The following is a 21,395-nucleotide window of genomic DNA, read 5'->3' on the forward strand; positions in this document are numbered from 1 at the left end:
TGAACTCCATCATATCTTATAGATATCATTATAAGATATTTTCTTAACAGTAGCCTGACTACGTCATACTCACGATTCTAGTCAGAATGTGAGTCTGATACCGCTCAATAGAGATTTGAGTATGGGGCGTGTTTCAACCGAACCAGGAGAAAAAATGCCTCTTCGCTCAATTGGATAGACCTACAACCAATCAGAGCAACGTAGTATGTGACGTAGATTAAGCAACACACACTTGTTGTAGGAAGGACGGCAAAAACATCTTTTCTATCGATAAAAGCCTTTATCACGTTCCTCTGTTCGTCTTTCAAAATGAATGCAATGTGGAGATCCTGTAGAACAGACTCGATGGCAGAATCTACACACCCTAGCTCTCCAGCAGCAGCCATGTTCAGCTCTTTAGTGACGTAGTCGATAATGTCCCTGTTGATCATCTGTCCATCATCGTATAAAGCCCGCCCTGGCAATCTGATTGGGTCGACCGATTCTTGGTCGGGCATAATGATTTCCCTACTGAGCAGAGCCAGACCGAACTTCCCGACCAAAACTTTTAGGGGCGGGGCTAAGTTCGGCTGGCACCCAGGCTACTTTAACAGAGCACTTCGCTCCCAAACTGCAGGTTTACTTGTGGTTCACAGAGTTTCTAAAAGTAGAATGGGAGACAGAGCCTTCAGTTATCAGGCCTCTCTCTCGTGGAACCAGCTGTCAGTAAATGTCCGGGAAGCATGCACCCTCTTTAACTTGAAGACTAGGCTTAAAACTTTCCTTTTTGATAAAGCTTATAGTTAGGGATGGCTCAGGTGACCCTGAAACATCCCATAGTTAGGCTACTATAGGACTAGACTGCTGGGGGGCCTCTTATGTCACACCCTTCCTCACTTTGATATTATATACATTTGGCATTATTGTTGTCATTAACTAGTGTTTCCCTGTCTCAACAGGTATCCTTTGAATGGTGTTATGGTGTTTGTTGTGCCCTTCTTTTCTGTCTTCTCAAACCATAGCTGGTCGAGGCGGATGGCCACCCTTCCTGAGTCTGGTTCTGCCAGAGGTTTCTTCCTGTTAAAAGGGAGTCGTTTCTCTCCACAGTCGCCTCAGGCATGCTCAGGACGGGAGATTGGACCGAAGAGAAGTCTTTGTGCAATCTGTTGGTTTCCTTAGCTAGGAAATTGTTTTTGAATTGGTTCTGTATGTATGAATTGTAATAATTTTGAATCTAATTAATTGGATTTGATTGGATTATGATTCAAATTAACTGAACTCCAATTGGCTTGAATTGGACTGTTGAAGTGCCTTGAGATGATATTTGTTGTAATTTGGTGCTATATAAATAAAACTGAATTGAACTGAATATATCTCAATTTTAGAGTGTTTTCCTGGGAGGTTTGCACTTATTTCAGCAAGACAATAACAGACTCCCCTCTGCATTACTTGCAACATCTGTTTCTTATTAAAAATATATGGCTCCATCTTGAAGGAGAATCAAACAACAATGTTCACGGACTGTTGAGCAGCTGAATTCTTCTACTCAGCAGGAAGAGACTCGATCCAAACCTTTTTTTTTTTTTAGTATGTTGCTGCCATCAAATTCTAGATTTGTTCATATTTTCTACATATAGTGAAGTTGGTTGGTGAAGACACTGAAAAGCATCAATCAGACTTGTTTCCGTTAAATAAAGGTTCAAAAGAGTTAACAAATTACAGATATACGTTTTTATTGCATTTAAGAATGTTTCCCATGGTTTCTGGAATGAGGTTGTATATGATGTTAATCTATGCCGAATTGCCTTTTGTACCAGAGATCGCGAGTGAAGAGCCTTGGAAAAGGCATTTTAACATAAACTATAGAACTATAAAGAATCATTAAAATAAGCTGAACCATACAATGTTTTAAAATATGCTAAATAAATCACAAATAAAAAAATATCACAAACTTTTCTTTCAGCTGATGGTTAATTTCAATCATCCTTTTCGAAGTTCTGTTCAGAACACCGCACCAGGCATTGGCAATGTTACAAGAAAGATGGAGGTACAAGTCATTCCTAATGACTGAAAGTCAGAATGAAATGATCAGACTGTAACGATTGTTCATGTGGTTGTTCCAGCTAAAGGCTGTTTTATAAATGTAACTCAAAACGTTGAAAGGAGAACAGCCACAATCAGTTGCAAAAAGGCTCTTATATTTTCTTTCTTTTTAAAAAAACAACAACAATTATTCCCTGATTATTGTTGCAGATCGTATCTACCCCTCCATAGGAAGGCACTATGAATGGTACCAATGTCCTTGGATTTTCATTAGCTGGATTTGACTGATGACTGGATAACATTTATATAAACGCAAGCCTTGTTCTTGACTGAGAAGTTTGGGGTAGCAGTAAAGCACATTTCCCACTTTGTCTTCAGTTATTCACGTAAAGTCCATTCTAACTTTGTACAGCCTTGAACAGCATATGAAGAAAATCAGTTGTGTGTATTTTCACTCCTGAAATCATTGAGGCAGAACCCTCTCTCTGGCACATGCCTGTGCACCACATTGTTCCTTCATTGGGGATTTCATATCCAGATAACTGTTGTTGGTACAAACAGAAAGCATTTATTTGGTGTTACAGTACCTAATATTTATGCTGAGAGTCATTGTTCTTCAGTGCCGTCTTGCTTTTAAAACCAATTAGGCATCTAGCAGAGTACTAAAGGTAGAGATAGCCTACCCAGTAGACAATGTTGAACAGCAAGAAAGAGGTGGGAAAAAAGACACGAGAGTATGCATCCAGTTCGAGAAGATCTATGTGAACACGTCCTTTTCTCCACCCGCCTCCTTTACACTCCTCGAAGCAACAGAAAAAGCTCTGGCAGTCTTTCCCGTCCAGACAATCGTAGACGCAGCTGTCTTCAAAGTCCTGCCAGTACAAGGAGTTGTTTAAAGCAATGACGGTATGTGGAGGAGGTCTCACATCCAGGACAGAGTAGTTCTGAAAAAACAAAAAGGCAGAGGTTATGAAGGTTTTTCCACGCATCACATCAGATGTAAAACAACTGTTTTACTCTCCAAAAGCTTTGTGTTTCCCAGGAAGCTGGACAGTAACATGTAACGATCTATGGTATCGTCTAATTTGTGACGATGTATTCCAAGGGAAAGCTAGTTTAGATAATTCTGATTCACAAAAATAAAAAGTTTAAATCTATTGATCTCTGTAGTTTTTTTTTGTGCCCTATTGTAAGCAGTTAAAGTCTTTAACTCGAATAAAGGTGTTAATGAAAATCTAAACACTAGGTATGGTTACCTGCACAAGTTGAGTTGAGCTTCAATTAGAGTTCCACCTGGTCATGTATTTGAACTACTGTCTTTAATTCCAGTATACATTTAGTGTTGAAGTTTGTTCAACATCACTGTGAGAGAACATTGTACATGGACGTATCAAGGAACTATAATCTCTGTACATGAGGCGCCTGCTCAAGCCGTTGAGCTATATAGCGCATTCATTCAGTCAAAAACTTATTATCCGCCTGAAAAAGAAAAAAAATGTGAATAAGAACACTTTTATCAGGAATTGTTAAAATACATTTGTACTTTACTGTTTTTGCAAGAAGATGGAATTGATTTGAGCTTATCCCAGCTGTCATTGGTAGGGTACACCCTGAACAGGTCACCAGTCCATCACAGTGCAAAACACACAACCATGCACGCTCACACCAAGGGAAAATTTAGAGTCACCAATTAACCTAACATGCATGGTTTTGAACAGTGGGAGAAAACTGGAGTATCCAGAGAGAACCCATGCATACACCACACAGAAAGGCCCCAGCTGGGATTTGAACCTGAAACCTTCTTGCTGTGAGGCAATGGTGCTAACCACCACACCACTGTGCAGCCCTAGTCTAGTTTTGAGAAACTTTGATTTTGGTTGGTCTCACATGTTTTCGTGTACTTCAAAAGTTCCGTTTTAGTCTTGCACAATAATCCATTTAATTTTTTTGTGTCACGCAAGCATGCCGACTGTGACAGAAATGTTGTAAATCTGACAGATTGAAACATGCCTGTAGATCATTCCCCCCCATGAGCTGTCACCTTATCGTGGTGGGGGGGTTTGCGTGCCCCAATGAGTCTGGGAGCTATGTTGTCTGGGGCTTTAAGGCCCTGGTAGGGTCACCCATGGCAAACAAATACTAGATGAGGGACCAGACAAAGAACAGCTCATAAAACCCCTATGATGATGAATATTTTTGGACACTGTGTACCCTTGCCCGGACGTGGGTTACCGGGGCCTCCCCCTGGAGCCAGGCCCAGGGGTGGGGCCCGCCGGCGAGCGCCTGGTGGCCGGGTCTGTGCCCGTGGGGCTCGGTCGGGCACAGCCCGAAGAAACTACACGGGTCCCCCTTCTGACGGGCTCACCACCCGTGGGAGGGGCCATGGGGGTCAGGTGCAGTGTGAGCTGGCGGTCTGATCCTCGACTACTGAAGCTGGCTCTTGGGACGTGGAACGTCACCTCTCTGCTGGGGAAGGAGCCTGAGCTGGTGCACGAGGCTGAGCAGTTCCGGCTAGATATAGTCGGACTCACCTCGACGCACGGCTTGGGCTCCGGAACCAGCCTCCTCGAGAGGGGTTGGACTCTCTTCCACTCTGGAGTTGCCCGAGGTGAGAGGCGTAGAGCAGGTGTGGGCATACTTATTGCCCCCCGGCTGTGCGCCTGTACATTGGGGTTTACCCCAGTAGACGAGAGGGTAGCCTCCCTCCGCCTTAGGGTGGGGGGACGGGTCCTGACTGTTGTTTGTGCTTATGCACCGAGCAGCAGTTCAGAGTACCCACCCTTTTTGGAGTCCCTGGAGGAGGCACTGGAGAGTGCTCCTCTGGGAGACTCCCTCATCCTGCTGGGGGACTTCAATGCTCACGTGGGCAATGACAGTGAGACCTGGAGGGGCGTGATTGGGAGGAACGGCCCCCCCGATTTGAATCAGAGTGGTGTTCTGTTATTGGACTTCTGTGCTCGTCACGGACTGTCCATAACGAACACCATGTTCAGGCATAAGGGTGTCCATATGTGCACTTGGCACCAGGACACCCTAGGCCGCAGCTCGATGATCGACTTTGTGGTCGTATCGTCGGACTTGCGGCCGTATGTCCTGGACACTCGGGTGAAGAGAGGGGCGGAGCTGTCAAAAGATCACCACCTGGTGGTGAGTTGGCTCCGCTGGTGGGGGAGGAAGCCGGTCAGACCTGGCAGGCCCAAACGTATTGTGAGGGTCTGTTGGGAACGGCTGGCGGAATCCCCTGTAAGGAGGAGTTTCAACTCCCACCTCCAGCAGAGCTTCAACCATGTCCCGGGGGAGGTGGGGGACATTGAGCCCGAATGGGCCATGTTCCGTGCCTCCATTGTTGAGGCGGCCGACCGGAGCTGTGGCCGTAAGGTGGTCGGTGCCTGTCGTGGCGGCAACCCTCGAACCCGCTGGTGGACGCCAGTGGTGAGGGAAGCCGTCAAGCTGGAGAAGGAGTCCTATCGGGCCTTTTTGGCCAGTGGGACTCTGGAAGCAGCTGATGGGTACCGACAGGCCAAGTGGAACGCGGCCTCGGCGGTTGCTGAGGCAAAAGGAAGCGGGGAAGCGGTGCACCGTCAACACCGTGTATGGTGAGGGCGGGGCTCTGCTGACCTCAACTAGGGACGTCGTGAGTCTGTGGAGGGAATACTTCGAGGGCCTCCTCAATCCTACCGACACGCCTTCCAATGAGGAAGCAGAGTTGGGGGAGCTCCCCGAGCTGGACGTGGGGCCTCCCATTTCTGGGGCTGAGGTTGCCGAGGTGGTTAAAAAACTCCTCGGTGGCAAGGCCCCGGGGGTGGATGAGGTCCGTCCTGAGTTCCTCAAGGCTCTGGATGTTGTAGGGCTGTCTTGGTTGACACGCCTCTGCAGCATCGCGTGGACATCGGGGGCAGTGCCTCTGGACTGGCAGATTGGGGTGGTGGTCCCCCTCTTTAAAAAGGGGGACCGGAGGGTGTGTTCCAACTATAGGGGGATCACACTCCTCAGCCTCCCTGGTAAGGTCTATTCGGGGGTACTGGAGAGGAGGATCCGCCGGATAGTCGAATCTCGGATTCAGGAGGTGCAGTGTGGTTTTCGTCCTGGCCGTGGAACAGTGGACCAGCTCTATACCCTCGGCAGGATCCTGGAGGGTGCATGGGAGTTCGCCCAACCGGTCTACATGTGTTTTGTGGACTTGGAGAAGGCGTTCGACCGTGTCCCTCGGGGACTCTTGTGGGGGGTGCTCCGGGAGTATGGAGTGCTGGACTCCTTGATATGGGCTGTTCGGTCTCTGTATGACCGGTGTCAGAGTTTGGTCCGCATTGCCGGCAGTAAGTCGGACATGTTTCCTGTGAGGGTTGGACTCCGTCAGGGCTGCCCTTTGTCACAGATTTTGTTCATAATTTTTATGGACAGAATTTCTAGGCGCAGCCAGGGCGTTGAAGGGGTCCGTTTTGGCAACCTCAGAATCGGGTCTCTGCTTTTTGCGGACGATGCGGTTCTGTTGGCGTCGTCGGGCCGTGACCTTCAGCTCTCACTGGAGCGGTTCGCAGCCGAGTGTGAAGCGGCTGGGATGAGAATCAGCACCTCCAAATCTGAGACCATGGTCCTCAGCCGGAAAAGGGTAGAATGCCCTCTCCGGGTCGGGAATGAGATCCTTCCCCAAGTGGAGGAGTTCAAGTATCTCGGGGTCTTGTTCACGAGTGAGGGACGAATGGAACAGGAGATTGACAGACGGATCGGTGCGGCGTCTGCAGTGATGCGGGCTCTGCACCGGCCCGTCGTGGTGAAGAAGGAGCTGAGCCAGAAGGCGAAGCTCTCGATTTACCGGTCAATCTATGTTCCTACCCTCACCTATGGTCACGAGCTGTGGGTAGTGACCGAAAGAACGAGATCGCGAATACAAGCGGCCGAAATGAGTTTCCTCCGCAGGGTGTCTGGGCTCTCCCTTAGAGATAGGGTGAGAAGCTCGGTCATCTGGGAGGGGCTCGGAGTAGAACAGCTGCTCCTCCGCATCGAGAGGAGTCAGATGAGGTGGCCGGGCATCTGGTTAGGATGCCTCCCTGGTGAGGTGTTCCGGGCCCGTCCCACTGGGAGGAGGCCCAGGGGAAGACCCAGGACACGTTGGAGAGACTATGTTTCTCGGCTGGCCTGGGAACGCCTCGGGGTCCCCCCAGAAGAGCTGGAGGAAGTGGCCGGGGACAGGGACGTCTGGGTTTCTCTGCTCAAGCTGCTGCCCCCGCGACCCGATCCCCAGACAAGCGGCAGATAATGGATGGATGGATGGATGTAGATCATTCCGTAAATGATTCTTTGCACTGTTTGTTTAACACTGGCCACCGTACTTGTGTGACGTGGGCCAATCTGAATGCTTATCTCCCCTGTGCTATGTCTGTTATGTACCTGGTGCGAGCAGTTGGATTCTTCAGTTCAAGTAAACCACAGTAACGGTAGACCTTGTGTCGTGTGATCTTTGACACATACACGGAGAGTAAACATTCTAAAATGCCCAAACTGCAGATTGAGACTTTGTTAAATGAGTTTAAAACAGGTTATCACTAAAGCCTGATTCTTACTCGGCGCAACCGCGCAACTGTTCTGGCTCGAGAACCATTAATGACGTCATCGAAAGCGCCAGCCCCTTCACAGTTCCTTCAGCTCATAAGCCCAGTTTGCGCCGAGTATGCGTCACATTTGCAGTTCTCTCCAGACCAGCGGGCGTCACTGTTGAGGAAACAAGCTGAAGAATCGGACGAAGAAAAGCATACGAAGAAAGCATACACAATGCCACCTGTGGTGTCACGTCAGCAGAGGCTGGCACATCTGATGCGGATGCGGAATGAATTTACTCTGGGTGTAGAACTGTATATGTATCTCAGAGCTAAGCGGCTGCGGCAAAAACAGAATGCACGGATGCATTTCCATGTTTTCTTCACCTCCACCACCGACTGCCCCAGATGCCTGCCGATTTCCCCCCAGGAATTCGACACTGCCGTGTTGTCCCAGTGTAACTTCATAGACGTGTCGTACAGATGTTTGTAGAGGCGCACCCTCTCGGTCACCGCGGTCTCTGCAGTTTTCATGTTTCCTTTCTCTTGGTCAGCTGTTTCCGGTTGAGCTCGCGCCAAGTCAGAAAAAAAGTTGTGTGCGCGACCATGCGACGCGCGAGGATTTTTTAGCTTGCGACGGGGGGCATGGCGGAATTTTGGGTCACGTTACCGTTTGCGCCATTTGCGACCAGCTAGTAAGAATGGGTCAAAGCGAGGTTGCGCCGAGTAAGAATCAGGCTTTAAAGCTCTGTTTTTGCACTACGGCTGCATGAGTTTACTTAATTGTTCAATTATGACAGTGGATGAATGAAAATAGTTATTGGTATAACTGAGACTCCATTAACTGGTGCCTGCTGTAAGTACATCGCTTCAGTTCAAACTGATTCGTCTCATAAGCCCCTTTCACACTGAGACCCGCTACCTTAGCGGGTCCAAATTGCACCTTCGACCAGCGTCGAGCAATGTGAACGCTTGTCGTGTTAGGTGACCCGTGTCGCCTGAAGCCGAGTTCAGGGGGCGTTGCCTAGTGGCAGAGCGTCACACGAAACACATAAAATCCTGGGCGTGTACAATGACGTAGGCACAAGCCATGCGTCGGAGGTAGGGTTAAATACAGAGTGGCTTCCTCCCCACATGGCGTGGCACATGTCAAAATATGGCCAGTCCAATCGCCCTCTGCCACTCCTGCCGTTGTGGTCATTAACCGCATGGAATTTTTTCCTCATGGCCTTTAGTTTGTTGGTCACCTGCGTCTTGCTGCGTGGGAAACCGCGCTCTCCCATCTTTCTCGCCAGCCCTTCCAGCAGAGGTCCATCTTTCACCGTCCCCGACATGTGGCGGAAAATAACGTCCTCTGCTCGGAGGCTGAGGAGCTCGCGGACCTCCTTGTCTCCCCAGTTGGCCATCTTCAAAAATGTCTCGAACTTGAAGTAAAACAGAGTAAAACTTGTCCTCACCTGTCGCTGTTGTTCTGAATCAGCTGTCCATTCTGTCTTTTAAACTCCTCACGTCAAGCCACGCCCACGTCCGACCCGCGTCAATTGCTTTCACACCAAACTCGGCTCGGCAAAAAGACTAGGGTCCGACGTGGGTCGAATGGCGAATCGAGTTGACACGCCAGCCCGGGTAATCAGTGTGAACGCAACAGCGGACACGCTAAATTCGCGGATTAAACGTGGGTTATTCCTCAGTGTGAAAGGGGCTACAGTGTGCTATAAAATGTTAGAATACCTCTGAGATCCTCAGGGGATCATTTCCATGATCCGTTTGTGATCTCTGCGAAAGAAGTTTGCAAAAATGAACTCACAGCAGATAAACAATGTAGTGGCTCCTTTAAAAACTCAACAGTATCACAGAAAAGCTACTGCCACATAATGCAACAATAATCCTGTAGATAAGGGCATCACCTCATCTACATTTTATCTGTTCCCTTCAAGTTCACTCCAGTGATTTCAAAGATCTTGCTGAAAATATAAAATAACACACCAAAGCTTAACTTACTGTTCTTTTAGGTTCCAAGCAGCAGGGTTGTTGAACACTGTATGAGTAGTAATTCAATGTTGCATACTCCATCAGGGCAGCAAAGACAAACAGGAAGCAAACTGTAACAAAAAGATCCATGGCGGTGACATAAGACACTCTGGGTAATGACGTCCTGGCCACAGTGCTGAGAGTGGTCATAGTCAGTACTGTTGTTATACCTGAAAGACAGAAGAAAATACAAAGTTGTCACAGCTAAGTCTCACACATAAAAATGGAAATCATTATTTTCATTTTCAGTTTAAAGTGACAATAAGGTGCATTTAAGGTTAAACTTTGCATTTCTTTTTAATAATATGAGTAGATTCAACTCAAACTCTGAGCAGTTCACTTTGAGTTTGATGCATCTTTTATTGAAATTACATAAAAATCTCAAAAGGGATGTGAGCCAAAAGTGCAGGATTTCTGACAGAAAAACACGGCAAACAACAGACATAAACATTATCTGATCATCATTTGAGCTGTTTCAACAGATGAAAATGAATAAATAGAATAACAAAATAGAATAGAAAAATCCTTTATTCGTCCCCCAATGGGTGAAATCAAAAAGGATGAAGATTAGACAAGCTGGCTGCGTGACTGTGGTGTGAACCTCAAGATCTGTAATGCTCATTTTAAATTCAGAGACATAAGAGATGCTCATAGTTTCAAGATTGTCCTCATACCAAATACTTACTCATTGGTCATTTGTTAGTGCAGGCTGAAATAACCTTTATCCCCGTTTGTAGAATATGTGACATAAGAGCGGCTGCATGTAAAGCGGAAAAATTTATGACATGATAGCATTTTTAAAAGATTATTTTTTAGTCCAAAACATGAAAGCTCATAACACTAACTAAGCAATTTGATATCTAACCTGAAACAAGTGAAGTTGTTGGCTAAACCTGACAAATTCCATCCTTAAGTGTTTTGTTTATGTTTCAGTAACCATGGCAACCAGTAAAATAACATCCATGAGGGTGACATTCAATGGGACAGTTTGCTCTTTTTGGAATCTATCATATCACATCAGAGCAGATGTTATTCTCAAGTGTTTTTTGTATCAATCGTGGAGCAATAGGAGTCTAATCTAACTTTTTAAATGCCAAATGGACTGTACTTGTATTGTGTATTTCTCAAAGCGCTTTTAGACTACATGCCCTATTCGCCAACACACATACAGCTCGTCTTAGTCCATATACAATGGTTTCATCTACGCAGTCACACATTCATACATTGATTAAGGCATCTATAGGCAACTAAGGGTTGCCTACCGATACGTAGTAGAGCATGTGGCCCGGGGGAGCCGGGAGTCGAACCACTGACCTTCCCATTGGTCCTTCCCACTCTTCCTCTTCCTTACACTGTTTTTATAACAGTAAAGTATTTAACATTTCACACAGTAACTAATTTTGTAGCAAATAATAAAGTGATTGATTTTTGAGGTGATCAGCATGTGCTTTTGGCAAATGAAGATGAAATGACGGGAACTGCAGAACTTGGAGATAATCCTTTTTCAGTTTATCATTGTGGGTGAGGTCTTTCACATTACACAAGGTTATCTGATCCATAGTTAAGATAAGATTATTGATTAATGCAGCTTTCGGTTTCCCTGGGTCAATTATCTACAATATGCCTTTTTTAATCCATGAATATAAGCAGCCTGTCACTGATGTGACAAACTCAGGAAGTTAATGACATCTTTTCTGTTTCTGATGATTTCATTTTTTTATTCCCATCTCAATGAGCTTGAAAGAGCACCTGAGACAAAAAAAACAACAACAACAACATGTTACTGTTTCGCTGAGGTTCCCATGGCAACAAGCTGGCCAAATCTATTTCAGGCGGACATCTCACACTTTTCCTGTAGACTCTGCCTGCCACAGTGATTAGCCTTACCTGCCTTCTGCTGATGCTATGGCACAGATTATCAAGTTTTTCTCCAACTAAACAAAAGACTGAACAGCAGGTAAAACTCTCAGATGCATTTATCTTTACTGGCAGCGTAATGTGGGTTCAACTCCAAGGAGCTATATAAAATGTGCCAAATATTCAGTAATTGTTCATTAAACACAGTGATTCTAAAAATTAAGCATGTATTGTGTATTGTAACTTGTACCAAAGCTTAGGTAGCAATTCATATATCTGATTTTAAGGCTCAAACCTAAGCTGAAAGCTTTGCTGCCCCTGGTTGACTCATTCCCGCTCATTTTCTGCATCTTAAAAGGGCTTTACCTTTACTCCCTTTACCTTTCCTGACTTGACTTGCCCAATATCTTTACAGTCTGCATCTATTCATTATCTTTATTCCTCATCCTGATTACACTGCACCTTGATCTACCTGCTTTTGAGCAAAGATGACAGATTAAAGGGGAACGGTAGGTTTTCTATGTTTGTGTGGAGATACAGTATTGAATATTTTGCTGGACGACACGGCAACAGGGCAGTGTGTGGCACTGTAATGTGAGGAGTGGCTCCTGAATAATTTTTCCTGTTTATCCCTAGTAACAACTATGCAAAAATCATGTACTTGTTTGAAAAACTTACACTCTCATTAAAGATAAAATAAAGCTGTTTAACAGGATTTTTTTGTTGATTTTTGTCCATTCCCTCACTAAAGACCTGGGCAAAGAGAACTTCACTCACACAGGTGAATAATGGATTGAATAAAAGCAGAGAAAATGTAATGTCAGTTACCTTGACAAATTCCATTGGACTGCACAACGGAGAGCATGCACACACAAAATGTACAACAAAACAGAAGAGCCACATTGAATGACCCAGGTGAAAAGAAAACATCCAAGCATTTTTGCTAAACATAGATCAAGAAAAAAGCAAATTCAAAGCAATGCGCGAGTCAAATGTACAAATGTAAACTTCTTAAGAAGGACCTCGAGATGATTGCAGTTTCAACATTTCCAATAAAACTGAAATCTACAGTACCCAAAGCTGTTCTGGCTGGAGTGGCATCCTTTTTGATCCAGAAGGACACCCAGGAGAGAACCACAGTTAGGATGCAAGGGATGTAAGTTTGGATGGTGAAGTAGCCCATTCTTCTACTCAATTCAAAGTATATTGTCATCACTACATAATCACCTGTGGGTGGAAAATACAACAACAATGTGAATCTTTACAGAAGGATAACTTGTTTTCACTTAATGACTCAGCTGTTTAGTTAAATTTACAGTACTGGTGAGAATAAATGAGCAAATACTTCATAGAACTGTATTGTATTGTTGGAAACGTACTGTGCCTGGTTGTGTTATGGATTTTTTTATTTATTTATAGAGGACACCTTTTACTGCAACCTTCTATAGTAATATCTTCTATGCAGCTGCCTCTGTAAATACTACTAATAAGCTTTATATGATCCGAGCTGATGCTAGCTGCTCTTAGTTGGTTTATTTTGACCTGTAAGAATAGGGACTTAGCATAGCTTGACACAACAATAGTCCAGCTGCTGCTGCTGTTCTTGCCTTAGACCCAGTTTGTACTTCCACAGAGGTATTTGTCTGGGTTGCTCTCAGCCCCCACAGACAAACTTTTGTTTACACACATTGGCGCATGTGCAGTCCTCTAAAAAGCTAAAAACACGTTGACTGAATGCTGATTGGTTGAAAATCACCAACACAGAAAATGAAGCGCCAAAAATCATAAAAAGCCAAGAAGCACAAGTGAAAAGCTGCTCTGGATCTTCATTAGCTTAACACTTGCACACTTGCTACAACAGACTATATTTGCAAGGGAGAGCCTGCATTGTGGGAGCTCTGCGTAGTTGGAGGCAGTTGAGCGGCATGCTGACAGTTGATCTGAACTGAATCTATTAAAAAACATATTCAGCTCATTGGCTCTGTTCAGACTTCTATCAATCTGATACCCCTTCACCTTAAAGCTTGTGATCTTTTTCATCCCTGACCACACATTTCATATGTTGTTCTAAAGGACTTCTGTACACCTCCTTGCTCTCTGTTATCTTCTTTTTCTTATGTTTTTGAACAGTCCTCAAAAACTGTCTGTTTCCCCAACTCCCTCATTGCTGTTGTTCTCTGCCAGGATGCCTAAATTCCTTTGACAGAATCTCACTGAAAATTTATCTTTATGGGTTTCTAATTAGTGTTTGACCTTGATGCTGGTTTTTGCACTGCCTTAATGATTTTTTTGTTTTTGGTTATCAGAATTTCTATGAACTATAGTGACATAAAAATAATAAATTTCATATGTTATTTCATATGAAAATATGTCACAGCTTTAGTGTTTGTTAAGTATTCATCATTTCAGTTTAGTGCAAAAAACTTTAAAAACGGCACTGCAAAGCATCTATAAACATAAATTGAGTCAGCTCAGTGCAAATCACATGAAGCTTCCTGTTTAGGCACATTAAAAAAAAAAGTTTTTAACTAAACAGTTATGTAATTAAAATTTGCTTTGTACAATTTGTAGTTTTCATCATCAGTGGTGGCACGAATCTGTATAAAAGGCCCTCTGCTCAGTGGCATGACAGCTCAGCAACAATGTAATAAATAGATTCTATTTATGTTGCACTTTTCGGGTCATGGAAATCATACAAGCTCTTCGCAGCGGAAGCTATATTTACCCCTGTCAAAAAACACATCATACAAAAATGAGTTACTCATTTTTTTGATAGTGGTGAGTTGTCCATTCACCACTTAATTCAAATTTCCTATTTTTGTACGATGATTTGCTGGAAAATTATGCAATGCATATAATACAAATTATTATTTTAGTTTGCCTCACATAGGATGCATGTACAGGCAAAACACAAACTAGTATTAGATTTTTAGTGGTCATGCAAAACTGTGCATGAAAACATGTGCATGATCCAACAACATAGTTGCATTCAATACTTCCATGGTAACCATAGATGTGTGAGATTTTAAAACACTTTATTCACATGGGAAAGTAAGTATATACAGAACCAGATATGATGATGTTGACTAGTAATGTCAGTTTAATCAACTGTCAAAATGTTGATCTGAAATGGTTTAAAAGGGGTTCAGAGAAGGCAGACGGTGCTGAAAAGAGGGTGAGTTGTGTTTCAAGCTTCATGTAAAAAAACCCAGAAGAGATAAGTGATGTGTAAACAGAAAGTGGTTCGACTAATGGATCTGCCCCCTTATCTCAGCAAGGACTCTACAGGAAAATAAGATAAGAAAATAGAAAATAATAAGAAAAAAATTCAATTGACTTGGCATTCTCCAGAAGAGCTTTACAAAAAGGCAAAGTTATTTTTCTTTGATAATTTAAATTTGATCATGCAGTTGGGGTAGAAGGTAGGGAGAACCAAATTGGTATGTACCTAATTTTGTCTGTTGTGTCTTGCCATATCTCTGCGCTTAAGAGTTTATTCTACTTTCAGGTTCATTTTATATTCATAATCATCTAACATTCCAAATTGCTTCTTTGATAAATTTTAGACATCACTGACAATCTGCGTCAGATGTGGATTCCAAACACAAGTTGTGTTAGAATAAACGAATGAAGCGGTGATTAAAAAAACTGCCAGCAACAACAGTCTTATAAATCTTAAATCCTTTTTTTTCTTTGCTTCTTTACCTGCTGTCGTCTGTATTATGTCTGTAGTGTTTCTCAGGCCCATAAAATCAAACTGGTATAGACGCCAGGACTTCTGGTCAGCCGCCTCCACAGAGTTCTTCCTCCACTTGTAAATCATCTCATCTCGTGGGTATCCATCTGCAATTATACAGAGCATGTGCATGTGTGACCCTTAGCGCTACATGGCATATCCTAATGATGGATACCCTGTGCAGGCAGACCTAGGGCCACCCAGAGCAACATTTGTCTTGTGCTGGAGGCTGGTTAATGAAAAGACAGTCTGGAATGAAGACAGAGGAAGAAGGAAAGTAGATTAAATGAAAGCTTTGGTTCAATAATGTTGTGAATCTGTCTTGATGTTGGGTCTAACCTTCACATCATGCACACAGAGCCTTGGAGCTTTTTTACAATTGACCATGTGAGGTTAATGATGAGTTAATGATTCCATTTCTGCTATGGTGCTGTGCTTACAAAACTCTTCTCAAGCCTTTAGAGACACATTATCATCTTGAGTAAAACAGTTAGCTAAATTACTTAATAGCGACCTGATGTAATACGCTTTCAATTAAAAAAACGTGAACTGTGAGGGAAGGTGTTGCCTAGCTACAATGTGCTTGATGAATGAATTCCATTAACATTTCTTCACATTTACCATGAATGATGTAGTTAAATATTAAGAAGTTCATGGTCCAATTCAAACTGTTCCCAAAATAATAAACAATTAACTGTTGAGAACAGCAACCCTGAATTGCTAACATTCAGAAGACATTTTCATAAAATCTAAGCAATCAGGTCAAGGCGTGATTTATGATGCATAAGTGAGTGAACATTTCTGAGACTTTGTATTTGTCAGGAAGGTGGACAGTGGGACACAATATTACATTTATATGCTAGGATACATCTAGTTTTGGTGAATGTGAAGTTATTTATCTTAGTTCTCATAGTTCATCCGTAAGAATTCTGCTGTAAGCTTTTGTATTTGTATACCACAAGAAGCCTTTAGATTGTTTGATTTATTTGTGCGATTTAAAATGAAAATTTGCACTGAAAAGCAAGAGACACACCTTTCCTCCAATCACTTGTCTCTAGTCAAATGCGACTAGATACCATCCTGTCTATCTCCCAATCCGGCAAATAAAAAACAGCTCATCCTTTATTTTTTTCCCTTTCTGTGTCTGGCCTAGCCTCGGGGCCCTCTCATGTATTTTTTTCCTTCTCATGACTTGGATGTTCTCTGACCATGAGTATGTACACTGCCTTGAAAAAGTAATCATTTCCTTTCATGCTATTATTTTGCTGCCTATAACGGGGAAAAAAATAAAGAATTTGATGGGGACGATGAACTCAAAATGTTGCTTTTGCAGTATGCTTAACGTATTGAACATCCATCCAGGTCTCAATTGACTAGAAGACAGACACAAGTTTTCCGAAAGAATATGCCTGTATTTAGTACCATCCATCATTCCTTTGATTATGACCAATTTCCCAGTTCCAACCAATGATAAAATTTAAGACAGCATGATAGTGCCATTACTATGATTCATTATGGGGATGGTATTCTCAACATTTCTATATATTCTATATGTTTATAGATATGGATATATATGGTGGCCCTGAAGTGCAAATCACAACAGCAAAAGAGAAAACACAACGGCAAAAGAGAAACGAAAATGACCTTAACCAACACGGAAAAGGTAGGTACCCTCGGGCAACATGAATTGTCACTGATTGGACTGGTGGGGGTCCGTGCTTTAAACCGGAAAAACTACGGTTTACATGTTTTTAAAATATGAGCGCTGCTAGTGACAACGTACACGCTGCTATTAAAGAATATTTTGATGCGAATATCCCGTCTTACATGCTGCTTTATCTCTCGATGTTAACAAAAAGATCTCAAAAGATATTGACAAGATGTTATCAAACTTTATATGGAGGAACAAAAACCACGATATATATATATATATATATATATAAAAAAATCAGTAATAATGAACTCAGTAATAGATTTTAAGATTTTAGATTTTCATTTGATTATAATTGGCTTGAATTCAACTGTATATTTCTATCTGTTCTTTATAAATAGAACTGAATTTAACTGAAATGGCTCCTCCACCTTCACTCAGAGTTGTTTCAACAGAGAAGTTAAAATTCCTGCACACTTTCCACCATTTTACCAAACTATCATAACCGGTTGATATGACCATTTGAATATAAAAACTCCTTAAACTTACTCTTCTCTGCTTTCAATCTTACTCCAACTTCCTTTGGATGTGGTGCACTTGAAGAGATTCTGAAATGAGTTGATCATATCTAATTCTTTAAGAGTTTGCTATTACTAGCAACCTTTTTCTCATGAGACTTGACAACAGCTGTTACAACATAGATTAATGAAGCTTTATTCTAAGTATTTTAAATCAACACTAAGAGTTTTACCTCTTTTCTGCCACATCCTTGATACAGCATTTTTAGAATATGTTATAAAACATCACATTAGTGGAAACAGTCATATTTTCCTCCACCTTATGATATGAGACTGTAAATACAGTTTGTCTTATTAAACAAAGCCAACGGGGTCTACAAGCTGTGCTAATTATCTATTATTATTACACACTGCTGACTTTCTGCATTGTACTCTTGTGCTGTTCTGATTATTCCAATCCCCAGAGGCATGAAAGCTTTAAAGATAAACAAATCTGACTTGATCCGAAAACTGAGACGTTGTCATGGGAACCAGTTGAATGTCCTTTGGCAAGGAAATGGATCACAGAAGGATGGGTCTGCAGACAAGGCCGTCCAGGGATTAGGTTTTAAGCCCTAATAGGCTGCGCAGGGTGCAATCACACTGAATGATTCTGTGATGGCCCTATTGAGCCACGGGAGAAGACACATTACCCATGCTGCTTCATTTCTCAAAGCATCACCAGGATCACCTGGATCCGCTCCAAACACCAAATAACAGGAACACATCTTGCAGCGGATATTTGATAGCACAGTTCTGTGCTGATGATATATAATCATTAAATAATTATCAGTGCTTTTTTCTTTACACTTAAATGCACTCTCTGATTATTATTATTGATTGGTTTGAATTAACTTTTACTAAGTCATAGTCCCCCAATGATGGCTCGCAGATTAAAATGTTTGCAGGTTTTGACAAATGAGCAAACATTATGTGGATCTCCACAGTGGCTGGCAGCACAGTAATCAGTCTTTTTCTTCCAGGTGGGAGGAAGCATCTGCTCTGCAGACACTTTAAGGGACATTTGTAAAGTCACTGAAATGGTTCCCATATTTACAGACACAGTACTTGGCTCATTTATTGCAGTTCAGAGTCATAGATTAATACAAATAAGAAAGCATAATCAAATTCAAATGAGAGTATGAAGAAATACTAAAATAAATATAGATTGGTAGATTTGTAGGCAGGTACATTAGGTACAATGTATGCACCCTGCATACATAAGCATATAAATACAGCATACTAAATTCAAACTGATAAGACGTTATTCTGTGTGTATTTGTTTTTGTCTCTTTTGTGTCCAAAAGTAAGGAGTAAGGACATGCCTACCCATGTAGATGTGTCCAATACTTTAGTCCAAATATTTGAATAATTAGTCTCTTTATGGTACTTTAATTTATAATCTATAATTTTTCAGATTATTAACCCGTCATATTTTAACTCCAGTCATCAGTTCACATTTGAGGGATGTTATTGTAATTTTTTTTTAATTGTAAAACATATATTCACAGATTAACAGAGAAGCAGATTTCCCATGGGGCCTGTGCTGCTTGTGTTAAGATATACAACCCCATGCACTTTCTAAATCCAATTACACATTACATTTAAATTTCCTCTTTTCTTTAAATGACAGAAAAAGAAAAGCAACTTATCTTTTCACCCAACAGGAAACTCAAATTCTGAAAATAAATAAAACCTATTTTTTTTCTCTCACTGACTGATTTATATCATGTTCCGTACTAAAGATGGTAAACAAATGTTTGGATGAGAGGGATATTACAGAAGCAGACTTGTACTTCACTAAGCAAGACGTACTCACAGCTGGAGAAGATGAGCGGACATGAGTGTTCATCCATTGGAAAGTTGTGTAGCTGCAGCTGGCACTCTGCATTTATAGTCAACCTGTAACAAAAAAAGAAAAAAAAGAAATGAAAGCAACAGACCAATTTTGTAATAAGCCTCTTCTGCTTTGCAAACTAATTAAGGTATTTATGTGTAAGCAAAAGGTGTAAACTGGTGTGCAAATGTTCAAAGCGAGATTTCTATGAGGGAGAATCCACACATACTCAGAGGTCTCACTTCTCATTCACTTTGAATAATGTGACGTCTTGTGTTGCCTATTTGAATTCAGGGTTCGCTGATTGGGTTAGCTTGTGTAGCTTGTGGTGGAGAATAGAGAATAGTTCAACTTTTCAAGCAGCAGTGCAGGCACCAGCTTCCCAAACTGCATCACTGATTTCATGAGTGTTTGTTGAGACAGTTCCAAACATCAGGCCCGTCCAATGTAACATTATTGCATCAAGTCTGTGTGAATCGTGCCTAAAGAGCAATGTGTAAGATTTTGAAGCATCTAGTGGCAAAGTCGCGCACTGCAACAAACTAAATAACCTTTGGCCCCCCCCTCCGCTTCCAAACACATAGGAGAAATTACAATGTCTGCTAAAAAGTACTGTAAAAATGCAGTTTGTTAGTTTGAGGCTACTGTAAAAACACGGTGGACTTAATAGGAGAAGAACCATGCTGTAACACCATTCAAAGGATATCTGTTGGAACAGGGAAACACGAGTTAATGACCACAATAATGTCACATATACATAAAGAGAGTAAAGTGAGGAAAGGTGTGACAGATGAGGCCCCCCAGCAGTCTAGGCCTATAGAAGCTTAACTATGGGATGTTTCAGGATCACCTGAGCCATCCCTAACTATAAGCTTTATCAAAAAGGAAAGTTTTAAGCCTGGTCTTAAAAGTGGAAAGGGTGTCTGCTTCCCGGACATTTACTGGCAGCTTAGAAACTCTGGGAACCTCAAGTAAACCTGCAGTTTAGGAACGAAGTGCTCTGTTAGGAAAATATCTTACAATGAGATCTTTAAGATATGATGGAGCTCGGTCATTAATAGCTTTATATGTAAGGAGAAGAATCTTAAATTCTATTCTGAATTTAACAGGGAGCCAATGAAGAGAAGCTAAAACTGGAGAAATATGATCTCTTCTGCTAGTTCTCATCAGAACTCTGGCTGCAGCATTTTGGATCAACTGAAGGCTTTTCAGAGAATATGTGGGACAGCCCAATAATAAAGAATTACAGTAGTCCAATCTTGAAGTAACAAATGCATGGACTAGTTTTTCTGCATCACTCTGAGACAAGATGTTCCTGATTTTAACAATATTACGAAGATGAAAGAAGGCAGTCCTAGAAACCTCAAATATAAATTCTGGTCAAAAATAACTCCAAGGTTCCTCACTGTAGAACTAGAAGCCAATGAAATACCATCTAGAGTAACTATATAGCTAGACAATCTCTCCCTGAAGCGCTCAGCTCCAAAGATAACGACTTCAGTTTTGTCTGAATTTAGAAGCAGACAGTTCTGAGTCATCCAGGTCTTTATGTCTTTAAGACATGCTTGTAGTCTGACAAACCAATAGGTTCATCTGGTTTTATAGATAAGTACAACTGGGTATCATCAGCATAGCAATGGAAATCTATGTCATGCTGTCTAATAATGTTACCTAACGGAAGCATGTATAAAGTGAAAAGAATCGGTCCAAGCACAGAACCCTGGGGAACTCCATGACTTACTCTGGTGTGTGAGGAATATTCTTCATTTACAAGAACAAACTGAAATCTATCAGATAAATATGACTTAAACCAGCCTAATGCAGTTCCTTTAATCCCAATAACATGTTGTTACGGCCAGTGGTGTGTGTGTTTCTCTTCTTTCCCCCCTCTTCATCATGCAGTCCCCCTGAGTCGCCAGCAGGCTCCATTGGATGCAGCCCTTCCCGTCTCTCCTTCCTGAGTGTCGCCCACGGACTTCGTCACTGGCTGGGCAATTGAGTGCTCCACCTATCCCTGAGGAGGACCGGGATATTTAAACCCTCACTTCCTTTTGCTTGCTGCATCAGTGGCCTTCTACCTCAGTGATGGAGTACTGATGTGTAAATGGTGCCCTGTTGTTCTTCCTGACGCTGACTGGAATGTAGTTCACCAGATAGTAGTTCCATCTGG

At 42.4% G+C, this 21,395-nt stretch overlaps 1 protein-coding gene across 1 annotated transcript in view; it reads right to left on the reverse strand.

The window, feature by feature from the left end:
* Positions 1 to 1,633: 1,633 nt before the first annotated feature.
* gabrg3 (gamma-aminobutyric acid type A receptor subunit gamma3) overlaps positions 1,634 to 21,395 on the reverse strand; it is an 88,576-nt gene continuing 68,814 nt past the window's right edge. The window contains exons 5-9 of the mRNA XM_075484803.1: positions 19,208 to 19,290; positions 15,150 to 15,287; positions 12,519 to 12,671; positions 9,558 to 9,757; positions 1,634 to 2,966 (exon numbers count right to left, since the gene is read on the reverse strand). Coding sequence (XP_075340918.1) covers positions 2,685 to 2,966; positions 9,558 to 9,757; positions 12,519 to 12,671; positions 15,150 to 15,287; positions 19,208 to 19,290 — 856 coding nt within the window. The 3' untranslated portion in view covers positions 1,634 to 2,684. The remainder of the gene's footprint in view (positions 2,967 to 9,557; positions 9,758 to 12,518; positions 12,672 to 15,149; positions 15,288 to 19,207; positions 19,291 to 21,395) is intronic.

Source organism: Odontesthes bonariensis, chromosome 15 (genome assembly GCF_027942865.1).
Source record: "Odontesthes bonariensis isolate fOdoBon6 chromosome 15, fOdoBon6.hap1, whole genome shotgun sequence".
NCBI lineage: Eukaryota > Metazoa > Chordata > Actinopteri > Atheriniformes > Atherinopsidae > Odontesthes > Odontesthes bonariensis.